Raw genomic sequence first — 21,586 nt, forward strand, 5'->3', positions numbered from 1 at the left:
TGACTAGCAGAGCAAATGTAAACAAGACTCTGTGTTCACATTGTTTTAAAAACTCTGTCTCAGACTTCATGCATCTTTGCCCTGACAGCTGTCATAGGGTAAAGCTGTCATTTGTAATTTTAAAGATGAAACTACTTTTTAGAGGTTATGCATTAGTAGCATACTCACCAAGCAAGTCTGCACTGAAATGTTAAGCACTGGGACACTGACTGACAAATGATTGATCATTTCTGAATGTTAGTGTAGACCCTGTGTGGGCTGGGACTTGTATGGGATTTCCCAATCCCAAACTGTCCATAGTTAACTTTTTGTTTTGAAGAAGCACATTCCTTGGATTAAAGTGTCTGTTAATGCTGTAAATGTAAAACAATGCTTTCAATATATAAAAAAAACAGAAACAGTAAAATGCAGTTATGTCTGTATTTATAAATTCCAGAAATAAGAACCATACCATTTTTAAAACAGTACATTGTTCAGTATCTGTACAATATATATTATTAAATGCACTCAGTATTAAAATTCTACATGAATGTAAAAAATACAGAAACAGAGCATAAAATTGCTTGTGTACTCCAAATAATTATTATATAGGGAAACCAAAAGCTGTGATATCAGTAAATAGATGAGATTTGTGCATCCTCAGCCCTGCCATTCATTTAAAATGTTTAGAAAGTGTTAAGCACAGATATGTAACGTGTTAACATTCATATGTTCATTCTTGCATTCAATCGTATTCAGTAACCACTTGGTCCTCTTCCACCCCGGGAACTAATACTAAACTAATACATATTGGGCAGCAGTAGCTCAGTGATCAGGGCTCTGAAATATGGATCAGAATCAACAATCTAGGGAAGTGAACCATGCCTGTGCCACTATGTTTGACAATTTTGATGTGGAGACACTGCAGTGGTCTGCATAGAGTCCTGACCTCAACTTCATTTACAGCTCTTTGGGAAGAATTGGAAAAATGACTACTAACCAGACCTTCCTGTAAAACTATGCCTGACCACAAATGCTCTTTTAACTGAATATGCAGAAATAACCTCAGACACACTGCAAAATCTAGTGGAAAGCTGTCCCAGAGAAACAGAGGCTATTATTGCTGCAAAGGGGAAGGTGAGGAGGACCTTCTATAAGTATCTATGGTCAGGTGTCCACAAACTTCTAGCAATATATATAACGTGCATGTTCCAATTGTTTAATCACAGCTGCAGAAAGAGTTCAGCTGTTTAGGGATCTAACCCAGCATTCTACTGATGATCTAAATGCTTTCATTCTGAGAAATTAGACTCAGGGGGTTGGGAAGGACAAGGCATTTCCTATCTTCATGCCAAACAACCAGAACATTGGGCGAACTGGAGCTTTGAACTTCACTTTGATGCTGTACAGCTCGACTTCTTCCTCTGTTAGACCCCAAAAGGAAAGATCCCTGTTGTCCATATCCAACAGAACCCTGACTCTATTCGGGTGTCTGTGTTCCAGCAGGGTCTCTGTGCTGTCATGCCAGGCACTAAATTTCCCACTGCTCCACTCAATACACCAGGATTCTTTGCTTCTTCCAAGTTGCTCATCCTTTTTTAGGTGGGCATGCGCCACTCCGATGGCCCACCCGCTGCACCTGCTTGTATCTACATTCCAGTAGTGCTTTCCTGTGGAGAACTCCTGATCTGCCATACACTGACAGACATCAAACCGGCAGAGTCGTGTCATCCGATATCGAGATGACGTCACTTCTATTCTCTGTCTTTCGGAGTAAAAGACCAAACGTTGGTGACCCAATTCGGGTGAAAAGGACAGCATGACAAACTCATTACTGAGAGCTGTACAGAGAGAAACAAGATGGAATTAAATATGCAATACATAATCATATATTCTAGTGTATTTTTGTGGTGTTGAGAAACAAGCAATTTTAAATGTGCATAACATAACATTTTATACAAGTGTATCATGATGTAATGGCAGTAGTGATGTCTGTTTGTTTATTAGGATTTTAACATCATGTTTTCAACTGATGTTCCAGCTGATTAAAGTGTTTAATTAAAGGTGTAATAAGTGATATTTTCTAACAACTATACTGACCGTGGACTACTGTAGCTGTAATTGATAGTATAATATGTTTTTGGCTGTTCTATTGTATATGCACAGACAGAATGAGGTGTAATTACAGATAATATAAGTAATACTTTTGCTCCACTCTGTAAATATTTGCGTTAAATGGATTAAAGGCAATTACAATTGAAGGTTTAATAAGTAATGCTGTCAGATTGTGATTTTTCTGCAGATAGGGAGAAAAATAGTGTTCACTCTGTATTCAAACTTGCAGGTATAAGAAGGATGAAACATGGAGCATCAGTTTCAGTAGCAATTGATATTTTTATAATGTGATGCTAATTAGTTATGACGCAGTGAAGCAACAGTTCACTCTGAGCTATAGTGAATCATCCGGTCGAACAGTTTTTGCTGTACTCCTCTTAGACATACCTGGATTTGGTTCCCAATCGACAGTGTTTTGAGTGCTGTTATCCAGTGAGGAACTGGAAACCTCTGCTGCTGAGGACAGTGATGGTAATGATGATGGTGATGATGATGGTGATGATGATGGTGATGATAGTGGTAATGAAGAAAATAAAGGTAATGATGGTGATGATGATGATGATGATGATGGTGGTGATGATAAAGAAGGTGAAGACGATGATGATGATAAAGGTAATAATGATGGTGATAATAATGATGAAGATGAACTCTCATCAGTCCTGTCCTGTGTGGATTATAGAAAAGATATGTATGTTTGTAAGTTTTAGATAACAATGTATTAAAATCAACTGTGGTATTAGTGTGTTTTTTTACCTGATTATCAAAGTTTAGTTCCGCTTCAATCTTTTTGATCTCCTGCTTAAAAAAGTCCAACCTTCTCTTCAAATTGTCCTGAACATGAACCATTCTATCCTAATTAGAAAATGAGAGAATTCAGCTAGGTACAAAAAACAATTTTGTAAAGGTCTATACAGCATGTGCAAACAGAACAATTGCTAAGGGTTGCTGTGAAAAGCTTGATTTAAGTTTGTTTTAATCAATAAAGAAAACACAGAAGCAAAGCCTTGTTTCTTGCCTGAATGCCTCTAAGCCTATTGTAATATGAAGCTTACTTGACTGTAGACAGTGTAACCTTTTGTTACAGTGTGAAGTTTTGTCAGTCATGCCAGGGCAGACCTATTATTACAACTGACAAATTTCCTCCCAGCATAAGATTACAGTTAGGGTTTTCTTCTTGGCACTGTGCCAAGGTGATATAGGTGCCAATAGGTGATAGCAAACGAGTCATGTTTGTATGGGCACCAAAATCACAATCCATAGCTAATTTTAAGGTGTCTCAGCCATTTATAGGCACTATTAAAATGTAAAACCTACACTGTAAATAAGAAAGGACTGATTCCAATTATTCAGTCACAGAAAAGGAACATAACAAATATGTTCATAACAAATGAGTTCAGCTACACTGATCAGCCATAACATTAAAACCACCTCCTTGTTTCTACACTCACTGTCCATTTTATCAGCTCCACTTACCATATAGGAGCACTTTGAAGTTCTACAATTATTGACTGTAATCCATCTGTTTCTCTGCATGCTTTGTTAGCCCCCTTTCATGCTGTTCTTCAATGGTCAGGACTCTTCCTGGACCACTACAGAGCAGGTATTATTTAGGTGGTGTGTTAGTGTGTGTTATGCTGGTATGAGTGGATCACACAGCAGCGCTGCTGGAGTTTTTAAATACCATGTCCACTTACTGTCCACTCTATTAGACACTCCTACCTAGTTGGTCCACCTTGTAGATGCAAAGTCAGAGACGATCGCTCATCTATTGCTGCTGTTTGAGTTTATCAGTGGTCACAGAACGCTCATGCCCATGGGGCGTTATTTTTGGCATTTTTGGTGTTTAAAAACTCCAACAGCGCTGCTGTGTCTTATCCACTCATACCAGCACAACACACACTAACACACCACCACCATGTCAGTGTCACTGCAGTGCTGAGAATGATCCACCACCTAAATAATACCTGCTGATCAGTGTAGATGTTCTTTCACTCTTTATACTATAATGAACATGGCTGGAATGATAACACCTACATCATATACTGCAGTAAAACTCACCTTACTGAACTTCTGCTCCGGCAAAATCTGATCCCACATTTCCCGGCCTCCAGCTCCATTTAAATCCAGAATATCACTGATGGTGACATTTTTATTTGGTTTGTAATCCTGGTGTAATGGGGCCCGACACTGAGGACAGTCTCTGTTTTTACCTCTCTGGAGATAATCCTTAATGCACTTTAAACAGTAGTTGTGGCCACACGTTAAGGTAACCGGATGTACAAACATATCAAAACAAATAGAACATTTCAGATTATTACCTATGAATCGGATTACTTCTTCGTGCAACACAGTCATACTGACGGAGGAATCGAATCACAAGAAACAGAATCGAAAGTAAAAGTGGAGCTAACAACATGAGAATGACGCTAGTAGGGTGTCAAACTAAATTCTGTAGCCGCTGAATTATGTGACTCTAGGTCGTTACGTCAGCAAAAAAACCGGAGTACAAATCCCATCTCGAACACCTAGGTGCACAACACCCACGCTGAACCTACATGTCATTATCAAAATTTTAAATCCATACCATATACAGTTATGGGAAAAAGAAAGTGCACCCTCTTTTAATTCTATGTTACTCAACTCAAACTCAAAAGAAGCTTTATTGGCATGACAAAATAGGACATTCGTATTGCCAAAGCTCAGTTACAGAGAAATAAAAGAATAAAAATAACAATAAGAACAAATATATACAAAACAGTTACAATAGGTGCAAAAATATAAAATAGAATAAAATAATAATAAAAACAGTGCAAATAATAACAATTAAAAAGGTGACATTTACAATATTAATACATTTATGTTTCTGTTACATTTGTGTGCTTCTCACCAACGTTTATAAACAATCAAACTTGTGTGACAAAAAAACCCCAACATATTTTAATATGTATTGATTTTTTTTCTTTAAACTAGACCAAATAGAATTAAATAAGGGTATACTTTCCTTTTTACATAAATGTACAGAGAATTTCGTAATATGCTTCGAAACCTCAGAATCGATTCTCAACACTAATGAATTAAACCGACTCTTTTAAATATAGTCGTGCAGTTCGGAACGAGTGTAAACCGAACAACTTTTTCTGGACAAGTCCTCTATTCAGTACAAACTAAAACATAGAAAAGCGCCGAAACTACTATTTAACCTATATTTTATTAAAGAGAAGTTCAACGCGAGTCGACTCGTAGAGTCGATTCATTTGTGAACGACAAGTGACTAGTTGTTAGTCGGAACTGATAACTGGTAACTCATGTTTTCCACCGGACTGTAGTAAGGACGCTGGAGGACACTGGCACCTCCATGTGTAACTCAGGGGCATTCTGATTCATCCATAAGCATGGAAAACTAAAGAAGTTAAAGATAAAATGTGGATATTTAGGCGTCTGGTGTTACCGGTGGCTCTGAAAGGTAATGATATTTATTCAGTACTCACACACAGCTCTGTTTACATGCACATGTTCCAGATGTACTGTATAAACACTGGATTTAGAATGTCGTTTTCTACCAACCAGCAGAACTTTATTATTTCGGTGATACTTTCACAGAATTTTCTTGAATAGTAGTCATTTTCCTTGGTCAGGGTCGTTCTGGGTCCGGTGTTGCTCAGAAACTGTGGACTTAAAGTAGCAGCAGACCTTGGACATGGTGCAAAACAACTCTTACCCAAACATTTACTCATTCACTCCTAGAAGCAGTTTAGAGCAGCCAATCCACCTACTGCAAGGCTTGGGGAAATGGGAGTATAACGAGAAACCCATATAGACATGTGGAGAACATGACAAACTCACAGACAGTGACCGGAGTAGATATAGCGTCGTGTTGTTATGTCACCATGGCATGAATAACTTTTTTTTGTACATTTTACCCTAACAAACTGTTGTAAATGTTCTGTAGGACACATTTCGCTCTTCAGGCGACCTCCTAGACCCTTGCCGGACCTGGAGTTGCACTTTCTACACTGTACCTGCTGCTGGAGGGTTCGAATCCCAGCTGCAGATCTGAACTTGACTGCACTGCACTCTGAACCTGCAGATCATCAGTTCAAGCATGACACCGACATAAAGCTGGATTCTTTCTACACCTCGGAGCAGCGCACCACCATCCTGCAGCTCCTCAACACGGCCTCCGAGTCCGAGCTCTCCATGGTAAAAATGCTCCGGGGTCGAAAATCAGCCAATATTGTGCAGTACAGGAGCAGGAATGGACCTTTTAAAGACCTAGAGAGTGTGGTGAATGTTCCACTGCTGAAGCATAAGAGCGCCCTGATTGCATTTCATTCCATCCTGAACCCGGTGGAGAAAAGAGAGAGGAAGAAAGGAGGGAGGATTCAACTCGCCAAGTTTATCAGACCAGAAGTGGATAAAGCTCTGCTAGAGGTGAGTCAGGAGTTCAATTCATACCAAAGGTGCTCAGTAGGATTAAGGTCAGGGATCTGTGAAAGTTCTGCAACTTATTTACACATGGTCTTTATTCAGCAGGCAAAGTAAGACTAAACATGTATAATCAGTGGTGTATAAAGTACCGGAAGTCCATACTTGAGTAAAAGTACAAGTATCTTACCAGAAATTTACTTTGATAGAAGTAAAAGTCACCTTTTAGAATATTACTTGAGTAAAAGTCTAAAAGTATCTGGTGTTTAATGTACTTAAGTATCAAAAGTAATTTGATATTAAATGTACTTAAGTATTAAAAGTAGAAGTAAAAGTAAATGCTGTTAGTATAAATGGAAGCGGTCATTTTAAATATAAAGATTGTTCTTTTAAGCCTGTAAGCCACCTTAACAATTAACCTGTTTTCTTCCTTTCATTTGAACATGATTTGTGCCAATTCATGATCATAATCAACTGTTGACATCACCTGTTTGAAATCATGACATTATTTAGTTGTTTTTTTTAACTTATTACTAGTCCTAAATGTTCCTGTTCCAACGTTTTTAGAATGTGAGTCGATGTAAATGTAAGAAACACTGCATCTATTTTATTTGCATTTTCTATACTGTCCCATTTTTTTATTTGGGTAGTATATTTCAAAAACAACAAAATAATTTTGGCATAATTAATTTAAAGCAAAACTCAGGAGAGTTTAATGAAACGTGTGGCACTTTTATCCCTTTTATGATCTGTTCAACCATTATTTTAAATCAAAATATTTGAGTAAAATAAGTTGTATTTAAATAAAATAATATTCTTTGGGGCCGTATCTACTCACTGAATGGCATGTGTTAAACTAAAATAATATTGGTATTCTTACTTTAAGAAAACACCATTTCTAACTTGAAGCCAGCAGCTGAAAAATCATGAATAATAAGTTGGATAAGTTGAGTTCTTGTTGAGATGATTAAAGGGTTAAAGATGTGCTGCATGTTCCTCAGCACCATGAATCTCTCCTCTACTGGTCTAATACAGAAGTTATCTGAGGAAATATTTGTCCGTAGGTGAGTTTTTAAAAATAATGGACGTGTCTTCATGAGTTTTGCAGTCAATGAATTCCAAACAAATTTAATGATTTATGAAACGTTTTATTTGTGGTTGGAATGTAATGGGTAAAAATGGTAGGTAGATATCTGAACAATGTTAATGCTAATAATATTAAAAAACGCTGATGCTACAGCTTTACTTTGTTAATCATTGTTAACTTACATCAGTGTGTTGGAGCTTCTGAAATCTCCATATTTGCGGGTCTTTGGGTGAACGACGCACTTTTAGAAAACTCCGATAGCTTGTAGAGAACGTTTGCACATGCGCATTAATGTGTTTAACCACCATCTAATTTACAAGCGCAGATTCACCAAACCAGCGTGCAGTCCGTCACACATCTCACATCATTTACCTTCATTCTGTAGTAACGAGTAACGAATTTACATACAGCGAATGTAACGGAGTAAAAGTACACAATTTCTTTGGAAAATGTAGTGGAGTAAAAGTGAAAGTTGCCGAAAATGTTTATACTCCAGTAAAGTACAAGTACTTAAAAAAACTACTTAAGTACAGTAACGAAGTATTATTACTTCGTTACTATACACCACTGTGTATAATGCATAAACAAAAATAAAACTTTTGTCCATATTGTACGTTTTACTTTTCAGTTAGACAAAATGTCCAAGATGCCGAAGTCTAAAGCAGCTATAAACACAAATAAGTTTGGAAAACTTCAAACCGATTATGTGTATACAGAGGGGCGTGAGTCAAAACATGGAAATCATTTAATTTATTAGTGTTATTTAATGACTGCCGTGAAATGTGGCACTTCTCTTTAAAAATTCGTGAAATCTGCATTTTTTGGAAAACGAGGTCCATGAAATTAAGCACATTAACTAGGGCCCTAGTTATGAATGATTGATCCGCAATAAAAATAACACCAGTTAAAGGTTAAGGGATGCCCAGTTTTTAAAAACTGTCCAAAATACAACATGAACAGAGGAGGAGAAAATCTACAGAAGTGTGTGTGTGTAAAAACAAAAAACTAGCTAGTCCAAGCACAGGGGTCCAGACCACCTTGAGTGATGCAGACAGTGACTAAAACAAGAAAATCAGACAACAAAAATTCATAATAATTGTTAAATTATCTTCTGATGCTGTTTTGCAGGACGCCACCTCTATCGTGTCTGTTGTATGTGGGACAAACAAGATAGCATGGACACACATGGACCGGGCGATGACTGTGTTAGACTGGCAGCAGGAAGAATGCCAAAGCTTCATGAAGGGCACCTACATGGCATCCAGCTATTTAGATGATGTAAGATCAAGCATTTCAGTGATCATGATATAAACATGAAATACTGACTCATGCAGTGTTGCTATATTAATGAACATTACACTGTGTCAGGTTTCAGCTGTGGTGTCCAACCTTCCGCTGGCAGATTTCTATGTGGTGGAGAAGCCGAGCGTGTCTGCTCAGAACACCACGTTGTTCCCGGTGATGGCTCACCTGCGGACAGTGGAGGCCATGCTGTTCGCCCTGCTCAGCTCCAGGAGAGAAGCAGGAGCTCCGCCCAACGTGCTAAACATGATGCGGCCGGCCGTGGGCCGCCACTTCGGCTTGATGCTGGGCGAGAGCAGGACCAGCGGTGCAGAGACAGTGAGGAACATAATGGCAGAGTCTGCATTAAAGAAGACGCCACGGGTGATCTTCCCAAGTGAACTTCTACTGCGCTACAGAGGATCGTTTCAGATCAACAGCAGGAATAAAGGAGAAGAGCTGTGTGATGCTCTGCTGCAGGCTATCACCTTCTACGAACTGCTCACCACCTGAGAGAGACACCAGCAAGTACAAGTCAAGTGGATCAAAGCTGGCATAGATGTGGGAAGTGGGGGCAGCTGGGGCCTCTAAACCTAGAGGGAGGAAAAACTGAGAACGGACTTAAAAAAGGCACTGAAAATACTGTGCATATCATTTTTATAAAATGAAACGTTGTCCCTCACTGTATCAGGGTACACACAGAGCAGAAGAGTCTGGTATGAGACACAGCCTTTCAGTTCACTGTCTGACACAGCACCTCTCCTCAAGTGCAGCCTGATACAGTGAGTTTTGATGAGACCTGTATAGTTCACTTTCATGATTTCGATTATTCTGTACTGTTTTATCACACTGTTACACTGTCGCCTTGAATACTTCTGGTATCATCAACAGTCTTGCTTTGAGTCACGTTTTTACACTCAGGCGACACTTAAAGCATCTTCCTGCTAACCTTAAAGTTGTGTGCTGATTTGTCTCAGAAGATCCAATCAGAAGTGGATAGCACCAACTGATAATTACCTGGTACCAAAAAGTGTCTCAGATGACTTTTGCCATCACAAATTTTATGACTTCCAGGGTTGCCAAATATTGTCACATGCAGCACAATATAGTGGCTGTAATAGCTAAAAAGATCACATAGAGATCACTCCGTTTTAACACAATTTGTTTCCAACAAGCTCATGGTCAGGTGTCCAAATACTTTAGACTATATAGTGTTTTTACCCCCCGCCCCTTTCCGTTTACACCCCACAAACCTGATTTTGGTAGAGGTTTCTCTTAGTCAGTGTTTGACACAGTAAAAAGAAGCACAGCCACTGCCAGCAAGACAAACAGTTACACATTTTTATTTTACATTGTTTATTGTATGACACAATGTTTCCGCTTGAGAATCTGACACTAGGTTGCTTCCACAACACACTGCTGTCTATAAATATAAGTAAACAATCAAAAATATATCTAGAAAAATATACATCTCTACTTATTTTACACAACTTACAAGACTTGTGGACACAGGATATGACATGATTGATTGAGTGTGCCGTATATCACCGTAGCTCTGCCGCTAAAAGGCTGAGAGTGCTCTTAGGTAAACATAAGCCGATGTCCTTGAGGTAGTGAGGAAATCTGTAATTGGAACACAGCAACTGAAGAAAGCATGGTTTTGTGATAGTTAATTAGGTAGTGCGAATGTACAGTAAATAGGGTGCTGATTGTGTACCTGAGTTTATGCTGGGACTTCATGCGTTCCGCTCTGCAGATGAAGTGCAGGGTGGGCAGGTAATCCGTAACTACAGCAGTCTTATTACCGTTATATCGGAAAGCTCTACTGTTCAGCACTTTGTGTACAGTGTCTCGAGTCTCCTGGACACTAAAAACACCAGAAACAAACAACATTTTTGAATGTAAAATTTGAATTTAAATTGATATAATTACTTATACTGTCTTCATTATTCTGCACTCAATCACCCAGAATGAAGAAGTAAATGTTTTTTAAGATTTTTGTACTCGGATGCATCCTGTTGTTTTCATGATTCTTAAGCAGTGTCTAGAACTCAGTTGAAGTCTCATTCTGCAATCTGAATTGATTGGACATAGTTTGGAATGGCACATGTGGGTCTATCATTTACACCAAATCATGAAGTACAAGGAACTGTCTGTGGATCTCTGCCATCAAATTGTGAAAATCATCAGACAGACACAGTTGGTCATGTCTGAGAGAGGAAAAGCTGCTGAAACAGTGACCTCTACTGTCTGCTCAGGGTGCTGGCACAAGTGATAAAAGACTACAGAGAGCATTGCGTTTGGGTTAATGCTATTAGAGGTCGCCACAAAGAATTAAGTAGCTTTAAATAGGGACAATTAAAAACCAAAGCACAAAAATGCATAACTTGGTACAACTTCCCTGACCTGTAAAAAAATAACTGAACGAATGAAGTACACCAAAATAATTTTAATTTAGTGTGTACAAATAAAAAACTGGACAAATGAGAACTGAATCAATCAGGGCACACACATATTTACCCAGAATTCCATGTTGTGTGTCCAACAGAAGCATTTAGCTCTTCCATTCTCTGTCCTTTCATTTCCCCCTGACATCTCTTCATCTCATACATCTCTGTTCTGCACGTGCAGAACCCCAAACCCTCCACCACAGCCTGGATCTCGTACCATCTCTCCATGTCAGCTGTCCAAACCTCGTCCTCGCTCAGCTCGTCCAGAAAGGAGTCTGAAACTCTGGCCCCGAAAAGTCCAGATTTACACACATCTGAGACCTTCTGGGAAAGATGTGAGTCCAAGAACGACATGGAGTTAAAAAACTTTGCCAGAGAGTCCAGCTCTGACCAGTCGGCGACTGATTTGTGCGTGCGTTTCGATTTTTCATCAATGTGTATCGTTTTCACTCTCGATCGAGAAAGTCTCCTTAGTTTCAACTTGTGGAGATCAGGGCTGGAAGAAACTGCAGGATTATTCAGGAATTTGGTGCAGTGTGCTCTGTGATCAAATGTGCTTTGAGCTGAGGTATGAGAAGTGGCTGGGGCTAAAAGAAGCTCCAGGTTTGAGTAAAGTAAGCTCTGGCCTGTTCTCCAACTCTCCACCAGAACCTGCACACATCCACTGCTCTGCAGCTCGGCATAGGAACGACACTAACAGCACGCGCACACACACACACACAGAAATTCTCAGTAAATGATGTGGTTTGTTTTCATCTACATCAGACACTGCATATATATATACACACACATACTCTCTAAACCACTTATCCTCATCAGGGTGTGTGTGTGTGTGGGTGGGGGATATGTATAATCAAATATAGTCAAACAGTGTCATATGTATACATAGTTGCAGATTCACAACCGAGAATTGGTAATGATTAAATTAGAAGATTAAGTGGAAAAAAATCCGTAACAACACAATATGAAATTTACCCCTGAGGTTTTTAATTTTTTTGAGTATAACTTAGCATTTTGTGTGTGTGTCGAATGTAGAGACTTGACATAACCACTCACAGCCGGTGTGTTCTTGTGAAGTTGACACTGTGTGTTTCCTCCTCCACCACGCACCCACAGCTCCAGTTTGAAAATGCTGCGCCTCACGTCTCCTTTATTCTTCTGTAGCAAAAAGCTAATGTGCTCTGGGTCAGGTTTCACACCCTCTACCGCACACAACCACTGCAGGTAGTTTACCACACTCTCCTGTACAAACAACAAAACAGAAACATGCTCTTGAAGAACCCAAATCATATGCTTTAAAATGTGTAGCAAGAGTTTGGGGAAGGCTGTTTCCTCATCCAGCATGACTGTGTACAAAGTGAGATGGCCTCCTCTATATTGATTCCTAATAGGACAAGCTTATGGTCAGTGAATCAGATAACATGGTTCCTGGGTTTGATGTTCTTGCATGCTCACGTAAGTTTTGCAAGGCACTCTGGTTACCCCCACCTCCTGTGTGTGTTTTTTTTGGTGTGATTGTTTGATGGAATGTGTGTATGATGCTCTGCAGTGGACTGCACACACATGCGTCTGTTGTTATGTGTGTAGGGCTCTGCGTTTTCTGTCTTTCAATGTGTGTCTGTCACTGTGTGTTGGTGCATGTATGTAGGGCTCTGTGTTTTCCTCTCGGTTTTTTGGTCTGTTGTGTGTGTGTGTGTGTTTTCTTGTCTGTGAACATGTGTGTGTGTGTGTTGCTGTGTGTGTGTATAGGGCTCTATCATTTTTGTCTTTCTGTGTGTGTCTGTTGCTGTGTGTGTGTGTAGGGCTATGTGTTTTTGTCTGTCTGTGCATGCCTGTCTCTGTTTTTTGATCTGTGTGTTTTTGTCAGTGTGTGTGTGGGCATGTTTTCTTGTCTGTGTCTGTGGAGGCATGTTTTATATGTCTGTGTTTTTTTCTTGTACAGCTGTAAGTGTGTGTGCTTCTGTGTTTATTTGTGTGTTTGCTGTCATACCATTGTAGGAGTTTTGAACCTGATTTCCTCCAAATGATCTTGAAATGACTGACCAACCGTGGGATCTGCAGAACACAGTGATGTTCTAAATCATCTAAATTATTTCCCACTGCAATAGATTATATTTAGTGAGGAGTTATACCAAGATGATGTTATTAGGGTAAGTTACTAACTAAGCTGGTGGACTGATGACATTGGTCCCCACAAAGGTATAATAGGAACGTTCCACTTTCGGATTGCAGGGAAGCCTGTATATTATTGTCAGATTTCTTTACCATGGTATACAACAATACTGATATATCATCAAATATTTATTTTAAACCCACTGAGTCTTAATACAGTCAAAAGTCAAAATAAAAACTTTTGAGGATTGTCACCAAAAACAAAAGTCTGCCACAAATGAAAAGCTGCTGGGACATGGATGATACTGTACACAGTCAGGCTTGGACTATAGTGGTTCCTGGAATTTCTCTGACATAAGCTGCCGGTTTGGGTTTTATTCCAGACCTTGGCATGGTGACCATTGTTTCATGTATGTTGCTTACAGCTGATCTAACTGAAAGCACAGTCATAAGCCCCACTACTTTTTCAACCCTTGCGTTATGCACAACACCCATGCTGGCCAGACTAGCAAATGTCTCCACAGACAAGTGTGCCAATCAGGCTCTTCGTTTCACCAGTCAGTGGTGGATATCTACACAGAGCCCCCTAACAGGCATTAGTAACAATATCCATGAGACAATATCCCCTTGTAAGTGAGTCTTTAGTGCATCCAAAAACCCGACAGCACCTCTAAGCCCACTGAGCACCTGTATGTATATTTTTTACCCAGCAGAATTTGTTGTACGTTTTGAAAACCCAAAATGAACTGCGATGAAACATGTCCCTTACAAGAGTATGTAAATGTATGGCTGTAGCTGTGGCTTTACCGTTGGCGGTGAGAATGATGGGTCTCTTGCTGGTGCTCATTAGAGTCCTTATAGCTGAGAAAAAGCCCACATCATCATCAAAGATCACATCAACCTGGAGTAAACAAACAAGTAAAAAGTTTGTTATTAACTGGAGGAAAGGGAAATATTTTATTTTTTCTGGATTTTTCTCATTTAAGTCATTTCCAATTCCAGACAGTGAATCCACTGCCACTCCTAAAAGCTGAGAAAACCCCCACATCATGATCAAAGTTCAAAGGAGTGAACAAACTCCTTTCTCCCCTTTTATCTGCCTATTTAGTCATTTCCAATTCCTGACTGTGAATCCACTGCCACTCGCACAAAGAGAGTCAGATCACCTGACTAGGAATGTATTGATGTTCAGCTTAAAACTGCGGCATGCTAGAATCTCAGCTGTGCTTTCGACATGATTCCTCATCACTGCTGCAATTGCAGCCTCAGCCGGTGGGTCATAATAATAGAATAATAATGGAGTAATGGAGAGCAGTGCGTGACTCTCCTTATGTGATGCTGATGCCCGTCTCAGGCAGGTGAAAAGTAGCCATTGAGCACTACACACCTGTCAGAGGAGGTGTATGGTATGGCCCATTTCTGTCAGGATGGGGATCTGCAGCAGTGGAGGAAAGATATAACTGTGCAATTGGATATGAATAGAATTCAAATAAAAATGGAATTATGTTGCTGTTTTTGGATGCTGCTTCTTGCTGAGGTGGTTAAGGGTGCATTACAAATTTCTCTGCAGAGATGTGTAGCTTGACAGAAATCAATCATCAGCGTTTAAAAATTAATTGAGATATTTGACTGACTGACTGGTTGGTTAATCATTGGCATCCCTACACCCTTGTTTGCTGGATCTCCTATTCCAAAAACAATATTGTGCTTTTCTCACCTCCTCAAACAGTATGAGTGATATTGCAGCTTTTCTGTCCTCTTTCTCTGATGAAAAGTCTTTACTGGTAAATAATGGCTCTTCTGTAGTTTCAGACTCAGTCAGTGAGACCCCAGAAACTCCTACAGCAAAAAAAGTGACATGGTAAAAAACATAAATACAGGCAGAAATATGCAGACCACTGGAGCTTCTTTAAATCAGGGTTTTCCTTATGGTATTTATAGACCTTGCTTTGTGTACAGGGTTATAATCACGCTGGAACAGTAAATAGCCTTCTCCAAACTGTTTTGGCAAGCTTGGACACACAATTTTTATATAAATATTTTTTACACCTGTTAGAAATTGTTGTGGCTGAAACACATAAATTCAATAATTAAAAAAGGTGTCCCAACACTTTGTCCTTATAGTGTATACATAATATTAAAGTCAGCACCCAGTGCTGATTATTGCTTTATATTGTATCACTGATGTATTTATTTACCTTGTGGAAGATCAGTGTGGGTGCTGATGGGCTTTTCAATTTTCCTATAGAAATGTTTTAGGGTGATAGATGGTGGAGCAGCACGTTTCTTTCTTTGGAAGTTCGCTGATGTTTTTTTGGAGGAGGTCTTGACTTTTCGTGGAGCTGTCTTGCCTAGAACACACAGGTACCAATAAAGAATAAAGACTGTGTATAAAAAAGCAATGATGTTTGCAGAAACTGGTTCTAAAAATGTTAAGCATGTTCACCACCCAATATGAGCAGCTGTAGATTACAGATACCATTAAACACCAGCAGTAACAGTAAAAGGGAAAAGCAGAAAAGAGAATCACTCTTCATTTTATATATAAAAAAGCTGAATTTAAAGCATAATAATAACAATAACTTTACAGGGGGCATTTAAAAATCTCATGCTCAGGTGTCCATAAACATTTGGCCACACACTTAATATTACAAAAGAAACATTAATAGAAACGTAGATACAAAATGTAAAAAGTGGCAGTAAATGTTGATGTAAACTGACAGATGTACAGTAAGTGATCAGTTTGTCATAACTTACGCAAGGTTGCAGAAGGTTTGTGTGTGGTACAGGAAGAGTGTGGCGCCCCCACCTGGTGACTCTGAGTGCACTCTTTCAGCTGAGACAGGACGAGCTGGCCGCTACGCAGGGACGAGCTGTTTACTTCAAATATCTGTCAGAAACAGAAGTCCTTCAGTACTTACATTAACCTGACTCTTTCTGACAGAATTAATTCATTAATTTATCCTGAGTAACCACATCATCCTAATCAGGGTCACAGTGGATCCAAAGCCTACCCTTCGCATGTGGTTATTTCAGTAAGTGTGGGGTTGCACCATTCCTATTTCCTTTAATTTAAATAAATTGCAAATATTAGACGTATAATCATTATTTAATAGCTATTCAGTAACGTGTGTTTTTCAGTTTGAAATCCTTCACTACAATGATTTCAAATTGTTTTACTGATGCTAAATTCAAGAAATATAGTTCCTTTACTACAGGGTTTCTCCACCACTGGACTGGGGCCACTAGTGAGTCACAAAGTGGACCTACACTTATAAGACACCAGTGATTTACTAACCTGGTGACCACACAATATGTTGTATGAATTGATAGCATTGAAAAATGAATTGGGGATGCTCCAGCATGGCAAAGCAGTCTAATGCTGTCTAAAAAGCAGTCTAACTGAACTGGCCAGGCCGATTGTCTGTGTTTGAAGAGGGAAAGGACAATGGTTAAAGCAGCATTTTCAACGCTGCTGCAATTCTGACCTCTGCTGGTCAGTTAAGGCACCTGCACAGGAGTCATGGCTCTCTGCCTGGATACCGCACTTTGTGAGACCCCTGCCCTTGCAGGAAAAAAGAAGCAACATAGGCTTGAAATGGACACGACTGGACTGGGTGAAAAAGGAAGTAGTTGTAACTAGGTGACGACAAGGAAACAAAGCTTTACACCAAATTATTAATAAAAACATGCTATAGAAACTCAAAAACCATCCACCTCATAAGTGTGTGTGTTACCCAAACAGGCAAATTACAGACCCTGAATCCCAGTTCCTGAGAGCAGGCATACACCGCAGCAGTTTTTCCCACGCCTGTAGGACCATGAATCAATACTGTGTTACACAACTCCTCTGTCATCGGGTCCCCTTTGAAATCACCACAATCCCAAGATCCTACACATCATGAGGAGAGAAATGTATTCATCATTACACACTGAATCCTACACCTGGAAGAACATGCTGATTATTAAATTATTATAATTATTATTACATTTATTAGTATAATTACAATTAGATTTAAAAAATAACTATAATTATCAATATTATTACTTTTTAATTATTTAATAATTAGTATTAACTTATTAAATAATTATAGTTATTATTGCCAATATTATTATAACAATAGTATTATATAATAACTATTGTTAGGTAAATTATTATTATCATTCTTACTGTTATTATTGTCTTATCATTATAATTAAAATAATTATTATACAATGGATCATTATTGTTTTTACTTACTGTATTAATATTATGAATATAATTATTATTATGTTAGTCTTGTTTTTCTTGATATAATAATAATAATTATTATTAATAATATTCATATTATTATTATTTTACAATAACAACTATTAGATATTAATGTTATTTTCTGGTTATTGATGTGTAGGCCTACCGCTGTTTTTTTCCTGCATCCTGCGCTCTTCACATCTTCTTCTTCTCTCTTCCACATCTGCTCTCATCCTCCACTCCTTCAGCCAGCTTTCCCAACACCAACAGAGAGGTTTCAAACAAATAATGTAATAAAAACTATTCTTACATTTTAAAACAATACAAGAAATACCAGAATACCAGTTTTATAACCTCTGTAAAGGTAAACTCATGTATTATTATGATGATCTGAATGCACAGTATACACTTACTGGCTACTTTATTAGCAACACCATAATAATAGAACCCCTTTTATGACATGGTGCATTAGCATTCTGAAAGTCACCATTATAATGCTCAGGTTGTGGTGTGGCTATTAAACCATGTTTGATTAGTGTTGAAGGGTCCAATAACACAGACATGCATCAAAAGCTTTAGGTAATTGACATCGAAAACTTCTGAAATCATGACAATAAGTTTAGTGTACTTCAATGGCCTTCCAAAAACCAGATCTGAATCCAACTGAATAAGCACCACGATAATCCAGTACCAGCATTAAAAAATAATTAGTTTCAAATAAGCAATGCATGAAGATGCATCACTTGGTATGAGGAGCACAAAACCTGGACCCCTGAGCAATGAAAATTTAACCACATTTTAAAAATTTGAAGGAAGCCAAAGGATGTTTAACAATGTTCTACTGTAACAGTTACAGTACAGTGGGGAAAAAAACAGTATGAGCAGAATCTGGCTGAAATTGTTAGGTACATTAATATATTTACATAGTTGTTGATTGTCTTCTTTAAAAAGCTCCAACATTTAATCAAAAGCCCTATCACAAAAAAAGGCCCATTTAGAACTTTTTTAGAAGGAACTTAAGCTATTTTGGGGAAAAACTAGGACCCAAAAACTATTAGTTCCTTTGTATTCATATATCGTTTCCTCCATGGACTCAGATTACTGTGATCATTCATTTTATTGTGGCACATATCACCTGGTACACTCACCTGTACAATTTCTTCACTGCGGCTGAATTACCGATAACCTGGTCAGAGCAGCGTGGCCGGTATTTCTCTGTCCAGGGCACTTCATCCCCGATCAAGTCTTCTCCAGTCCCATCATCTCCAGTCCCATCATCTCCAGTCCCATCATCTCCAGTCCCATCAGCTCCAGTCCCATCAGCTCCAGTCCCATCAGCTCCAGTCCCATCATCTCCAGCCCCATCATCTCCAGTCGTGTTGTTCTTGTCCTGCTGCATTCTGTGCACAGCTGCATTAGCTGGAGGTGTGTGCTGTTTCTTTCTGCGGCTACTGTTCAGTCTGTTACTGCTGCTCATTCTGATCTGGAACCTGTCAAGATTTTCTGATGTGTTCAGGTTCTCGCTTGGGCGTCGCCATTTCTGAAGATGTCCATCATGACTGGTGATCGTTTCTGACTTTATTTGAAGTTTGGTTTGTTTTAAAGATCCCTTCAGCTTGAGCTCTTCAGGTTTTGGGGCTGAATCGTGTGCACCAGCTTTGCTCTGAGATCTGGTGTATGGCTGTGCACTTGAGGAGAACTTTTGGTCATCAGGGCTGAATGTTGAACAGGTTTTTTCACAGTTAAATATTGGATCAGATGAAAGATCAGATTCAGTGCTGATAACTGATGGATGTTCTCTAGCAGACCTCACAGTTCTCTTTGCTCGCTTTAGTCTGTTGATCTTTGGTTGGTTTGGTTCCTCAGTATCAGTGCAGTTTTGTGTGATGGGTGCAGTCATGTTTGGCAGTAAGTTCTTTCTACACTGTGCCATTTGAAAGCACAATCTGATGCCACTTTCATTCTCCTCACAGCTTCAACCTACGATTAGCACCTGAGTACACAAACACCTATTATTATCATCTGGATGATTAACATTTAGGCTCATTCATCTTAACAACTTACAAATACTGTTAACTGTAAGAATCAAATTTTTAAAGACTTCTTTCCAAATTTTCGTGCTGTATAGAGTAGTGGTGTGCGATACTGCAAAAAGTAAATACAGGGCCAGTATCGCCGATATCGATACCGATACTTTTTAATAATTAAGGTAGATGCATCTTCAAATTGCTAAATCTGAATGAATTTTCATGACCTTTAAGGGTATTATTGTAATACATAAATTTTTGTAAGTAGCTGCTCTCAGTAGGGTTGTAAATAAATGTAGTTGTTTAAAGGGGTCCGATTTCTTGTTTCTGGTGCTTTACTCTCTCACAACGTTACCATCAGGGTGTATCACCACCAAGCGGCTAACTCATTGTTGTGTTTGCTGGGTGAATACATTTGTAAATTTTTAATAGTAACCGAATACGTGTCCTTGTTCATTTAAAATAAAAAAAACTGATGCTATTCTGTTTACATTTATAAGCACAAATTCAAAAGAAGAGAACTCTCATTCACCAAAACACAAACACGCAGAATAAGAGCCTCACTGCGCATGCTCCGATTCATGTGCGTAAGGTGCGTCCGTACTTTACGTACGTATGGTTAAGGCTATTATTTCCATAAAATCGCCCCTATTTCTGTATCTGCAAAGCAAAGTATTAAAATACTCACAATCTTCCAATGCCTACTAATGTACTGATGTATGTTAGGATTATAACAGCGTGACGGTACCACAACAAAACCCAGCGGAGCAGGAGGGAGGAGCAGGAGTGAGGTGAGCATGTAAGATGTGAGAGGAGCCGCTGCTGTCTGTACACACATGATCTTTACTTTCTGATTAAACAGGAGAAATGTGCTGAATGTAGCGGAGAAAAAGTAAAACTAAAGATCGATCCCATCACACTTATATCGATCCGATACCAATACCAACATTAGTATCAATAATATCGATATTTGGATCGATCCGCCCACCACTAGTATAGAGCTAATCAAACAAAACACGAGCATGAGAAGTTGGTTTACTTACATGTCTGTTGCTATGTAGTTTGTTCAGCGCCAAAGATTCATAACCAAGTGACCAATAAGAATACCGATTTTATGATGACGTCAACACGTCCGTAACGTATACCGCAAGTGTTCGTGGGATATGTAGTTTTCCACTCACAAATGTTACTGTAACATGTATTTATTTATTAGGATTTTAACGTCATGTTTTATTGGTTACACAAGATTAATCAGTTCACAAGTTCAATATCAAACACAGTCAGGGACAATTTCGTATCTGGGTCATTCCTGGGATTTGGTTCCTTTTGGACCTTAAAACCTTTTGAAAATAAAACAATGTTTTTATTTGTTTTTCATGTTTTATTATAAAAAGGACGTGTTATACTTTTACAAACTAATATTGGTCAAGCTAAATTACACATGCACCTCATATACACTGTGACGTCCACCCTGTTACGTATTAGGTTGTAACAGAGTGGGCTATAGGGCAGTGAGAGCTCAGTGGTTAAGGTACTGGACTAGTAATCAGAAGGTTGCCAGTTCAAGCCCCACCACTGGCAAGTTGCCACTGTTGGGCCCCTGAACAAGGCCCTTAACCCTCAACTGCTCAAAATTGTGTTCAGTCATAATTGTAAGTCGCTTTGGATAGAAGCATCTGCTAAATGCCAAAAATGTAAAATGTAAATAACAGGGTGGACATTCTGACAAAAAATTAGCCATTAGCTAGCAAGTGAGCAAAACCATGCTAGCATAAAAGTGAATTCAGACAAAGAATTCTCTGCTTTTTAGTGTGATAATTTTTAAAATGATCAAATTGTGTTGCTTTTTCTCATATATCCCATAACAGGGTGGACATGT

At 38.8% G+C, this 21,586-nt stretch overlaps 3 protein-coding genes across 6 annotated transcripts; 1 reads left to right on the plus strand and 2 right to left on the minus strand.

The window, feature by feature from the left end:
* Positions 1–509: 509 nt before the first annotated feature.
* LOC134316712 (E3 ubiquitin-protein ligase RNF135) lies at positions 510–4,315 on the minus strand. The gene is made up of 4 exons (XM_062997141.1): positions 4,153–4,315; positions 2,848–2,946; positions 2,482–2,758; positions 510–1,820 (listed from the first exon to the last, which is right to left on the minus strand). The coding sequence occupies exons 1-4, from the start codon at positions 4,189–4,191 to the stop codon at positions 1,291–1,293; spliced, it is 945 nt and encodes a 314-aa protein (XP_062853211.1). The 5' UTR covers positions 4,192–4,315; the 3' UTR covers positions 510–1,290.
* Positions 4,316–5,444: 1,129 nt separating this feature from the next.
* On the plus strand, positions 5,445–10,884 carry tefm (transcription elongation factor, mitochondrial). The gene is made up of 4 exons (XM_062997354.1): positions 5,445–5,557; positions 6,044–6,525; positions 8,735–8,884; positions 8,975–10,884. The coding sequence occupies exons 1-4, from the start codon at positions 5,515–5,517 to the stop codon at positions 9,398–9,400; spliced, it is 1,101 nt and encodes a 366-aa protein (XP_062853424.1). The 5' UTR covers positions 5,445–5,514; the 3' UTR covers positions 9,401–10,884.
* atad5b (ATPase family AAA domain containing 5b) lies at positions 10,221–20,788 on the minus strand. Of its 4 annotated transcripts, XM_062997351.1 has the most exons (14): positions 20,751–20,788; positions 18,829–19,673; positions 17,847–17,932; positions 17,208–17,341; positions 16,207–16,339; positions 15,648–15,800; positions 15,167–15,288; positions 14,257–14,350; positions 13,328–13,392; positions 12,394–12,579; positions 11,408–12,030; positions 10,605–10,754; positions 10,383–10,510; positions 10,221–10,310 (listed from the first exon to the last, which is right to left on the minus strand). In XM_062997351.1, exons 2-13 carry the CDS (start codon positions 19,611–19,613, stop codon positions 10,432–10,434), a joined length of 2,610 nt encoding a protein of 869 aa, XP_062853421.1. In that variant the 5' UTR covers positions 19,614–19,673; positions 20,751–20,788; the 3' UTR covers positions 10,221–10,310; positions 10,383–10,431. The 4 variants fall into 4 exon arrangements, with proteins under 4 accessions (XP_062853421.1, XP_062853423.1, XP_062853422.1 ...); XM_062997353.1 differs by lacking the exon at positions 10,221–10,310 and having other exon boundaries at positions 10,469–10,754; positions 11,408–11,658; XM_062997352.1 differs by lacking the exon at positions 10,221–10,310 and having other exon boundaries at positions 10,469–10,754; positions 11,408–11,661.
* Positions 20,789–21,586: the final 798 nt, after the last annotated feature.

Source organism: Trichomycterus rosablanca, chromosome 6 (genome assembly GCF_030014385.1).
Source record: "Trichomycterus rosablanca isolate fTriRos1 chromosome 6, fTriRos1.hap1, whole genome shotgun sequence".
NCBI classification, from domain to species: Eukaryota; Metazoa; Chordata; class Actinopteri; order Siluriformes; family Trichomycteridae; genus Trichomycterus; species Trichomycterus rosablanca.

Coding starts and splice junctions, on each gene's coding strand:
- LOC134316712 (XM_062997141.1), bottom strand. CDS start 4,191: ATGTGGGATCAGATTTTGCCGGAGCAGAAGTTCAGTAAG. Junction 2,759..2,847: donor AACTAAACTTTGATAATCAG/GTAAAAAAACAC, acceptor TAATCCACACAG/GACAGGACTGATGAGAGTTC. Junction 1,821..2,481: donor CGATTGGGAACCAAATCCAG/GTATGTCTAAGA, acceptor CTCTCTGTACAG/CTCTCAGTAATGAGTTTGTC.
- tefm (XM_062997354.1), top strand. CDS start 5,515: ATGTGGATATTTAGGCGTCTGGTGTTACCGGTGGCTCTGAAAG. Junction 5,558..6,043: donor GTTACCGGTGGCTCTGAAAG/GTAATGATATTT, acceptor AATGTTCTGTAG/GACACATTTCGCTCTTCAGG. Junction 8,885..8,974: donor CATCCAGCTATTTAGATGAT/GTAAGATCAAGC, acceptor ACACTGTGTCAG/GTTTCAGCTGTGGTGTCCAA.
- atad5b (XM_062997350.1), bottom strand. CDS start 19,613: ATGGCACAGTGTAGAAAGAACTTACTGCCAAACATGACTGCACCCATC. Junction 15,289..15,647: donor CCACACTGATCTTCCACAAG/GTAAATAAATAC, acceptor TTTTTGCTGTAG/GAGTTTCTGGGGTCTCACTG. Junction 13,393..14,256: donor CATCATTCTCACCGCCAACG/GTAAAGCCACAG, acceptor TGTGTTCTGCAG/ATCCCACGGTTGGTCAGTCA.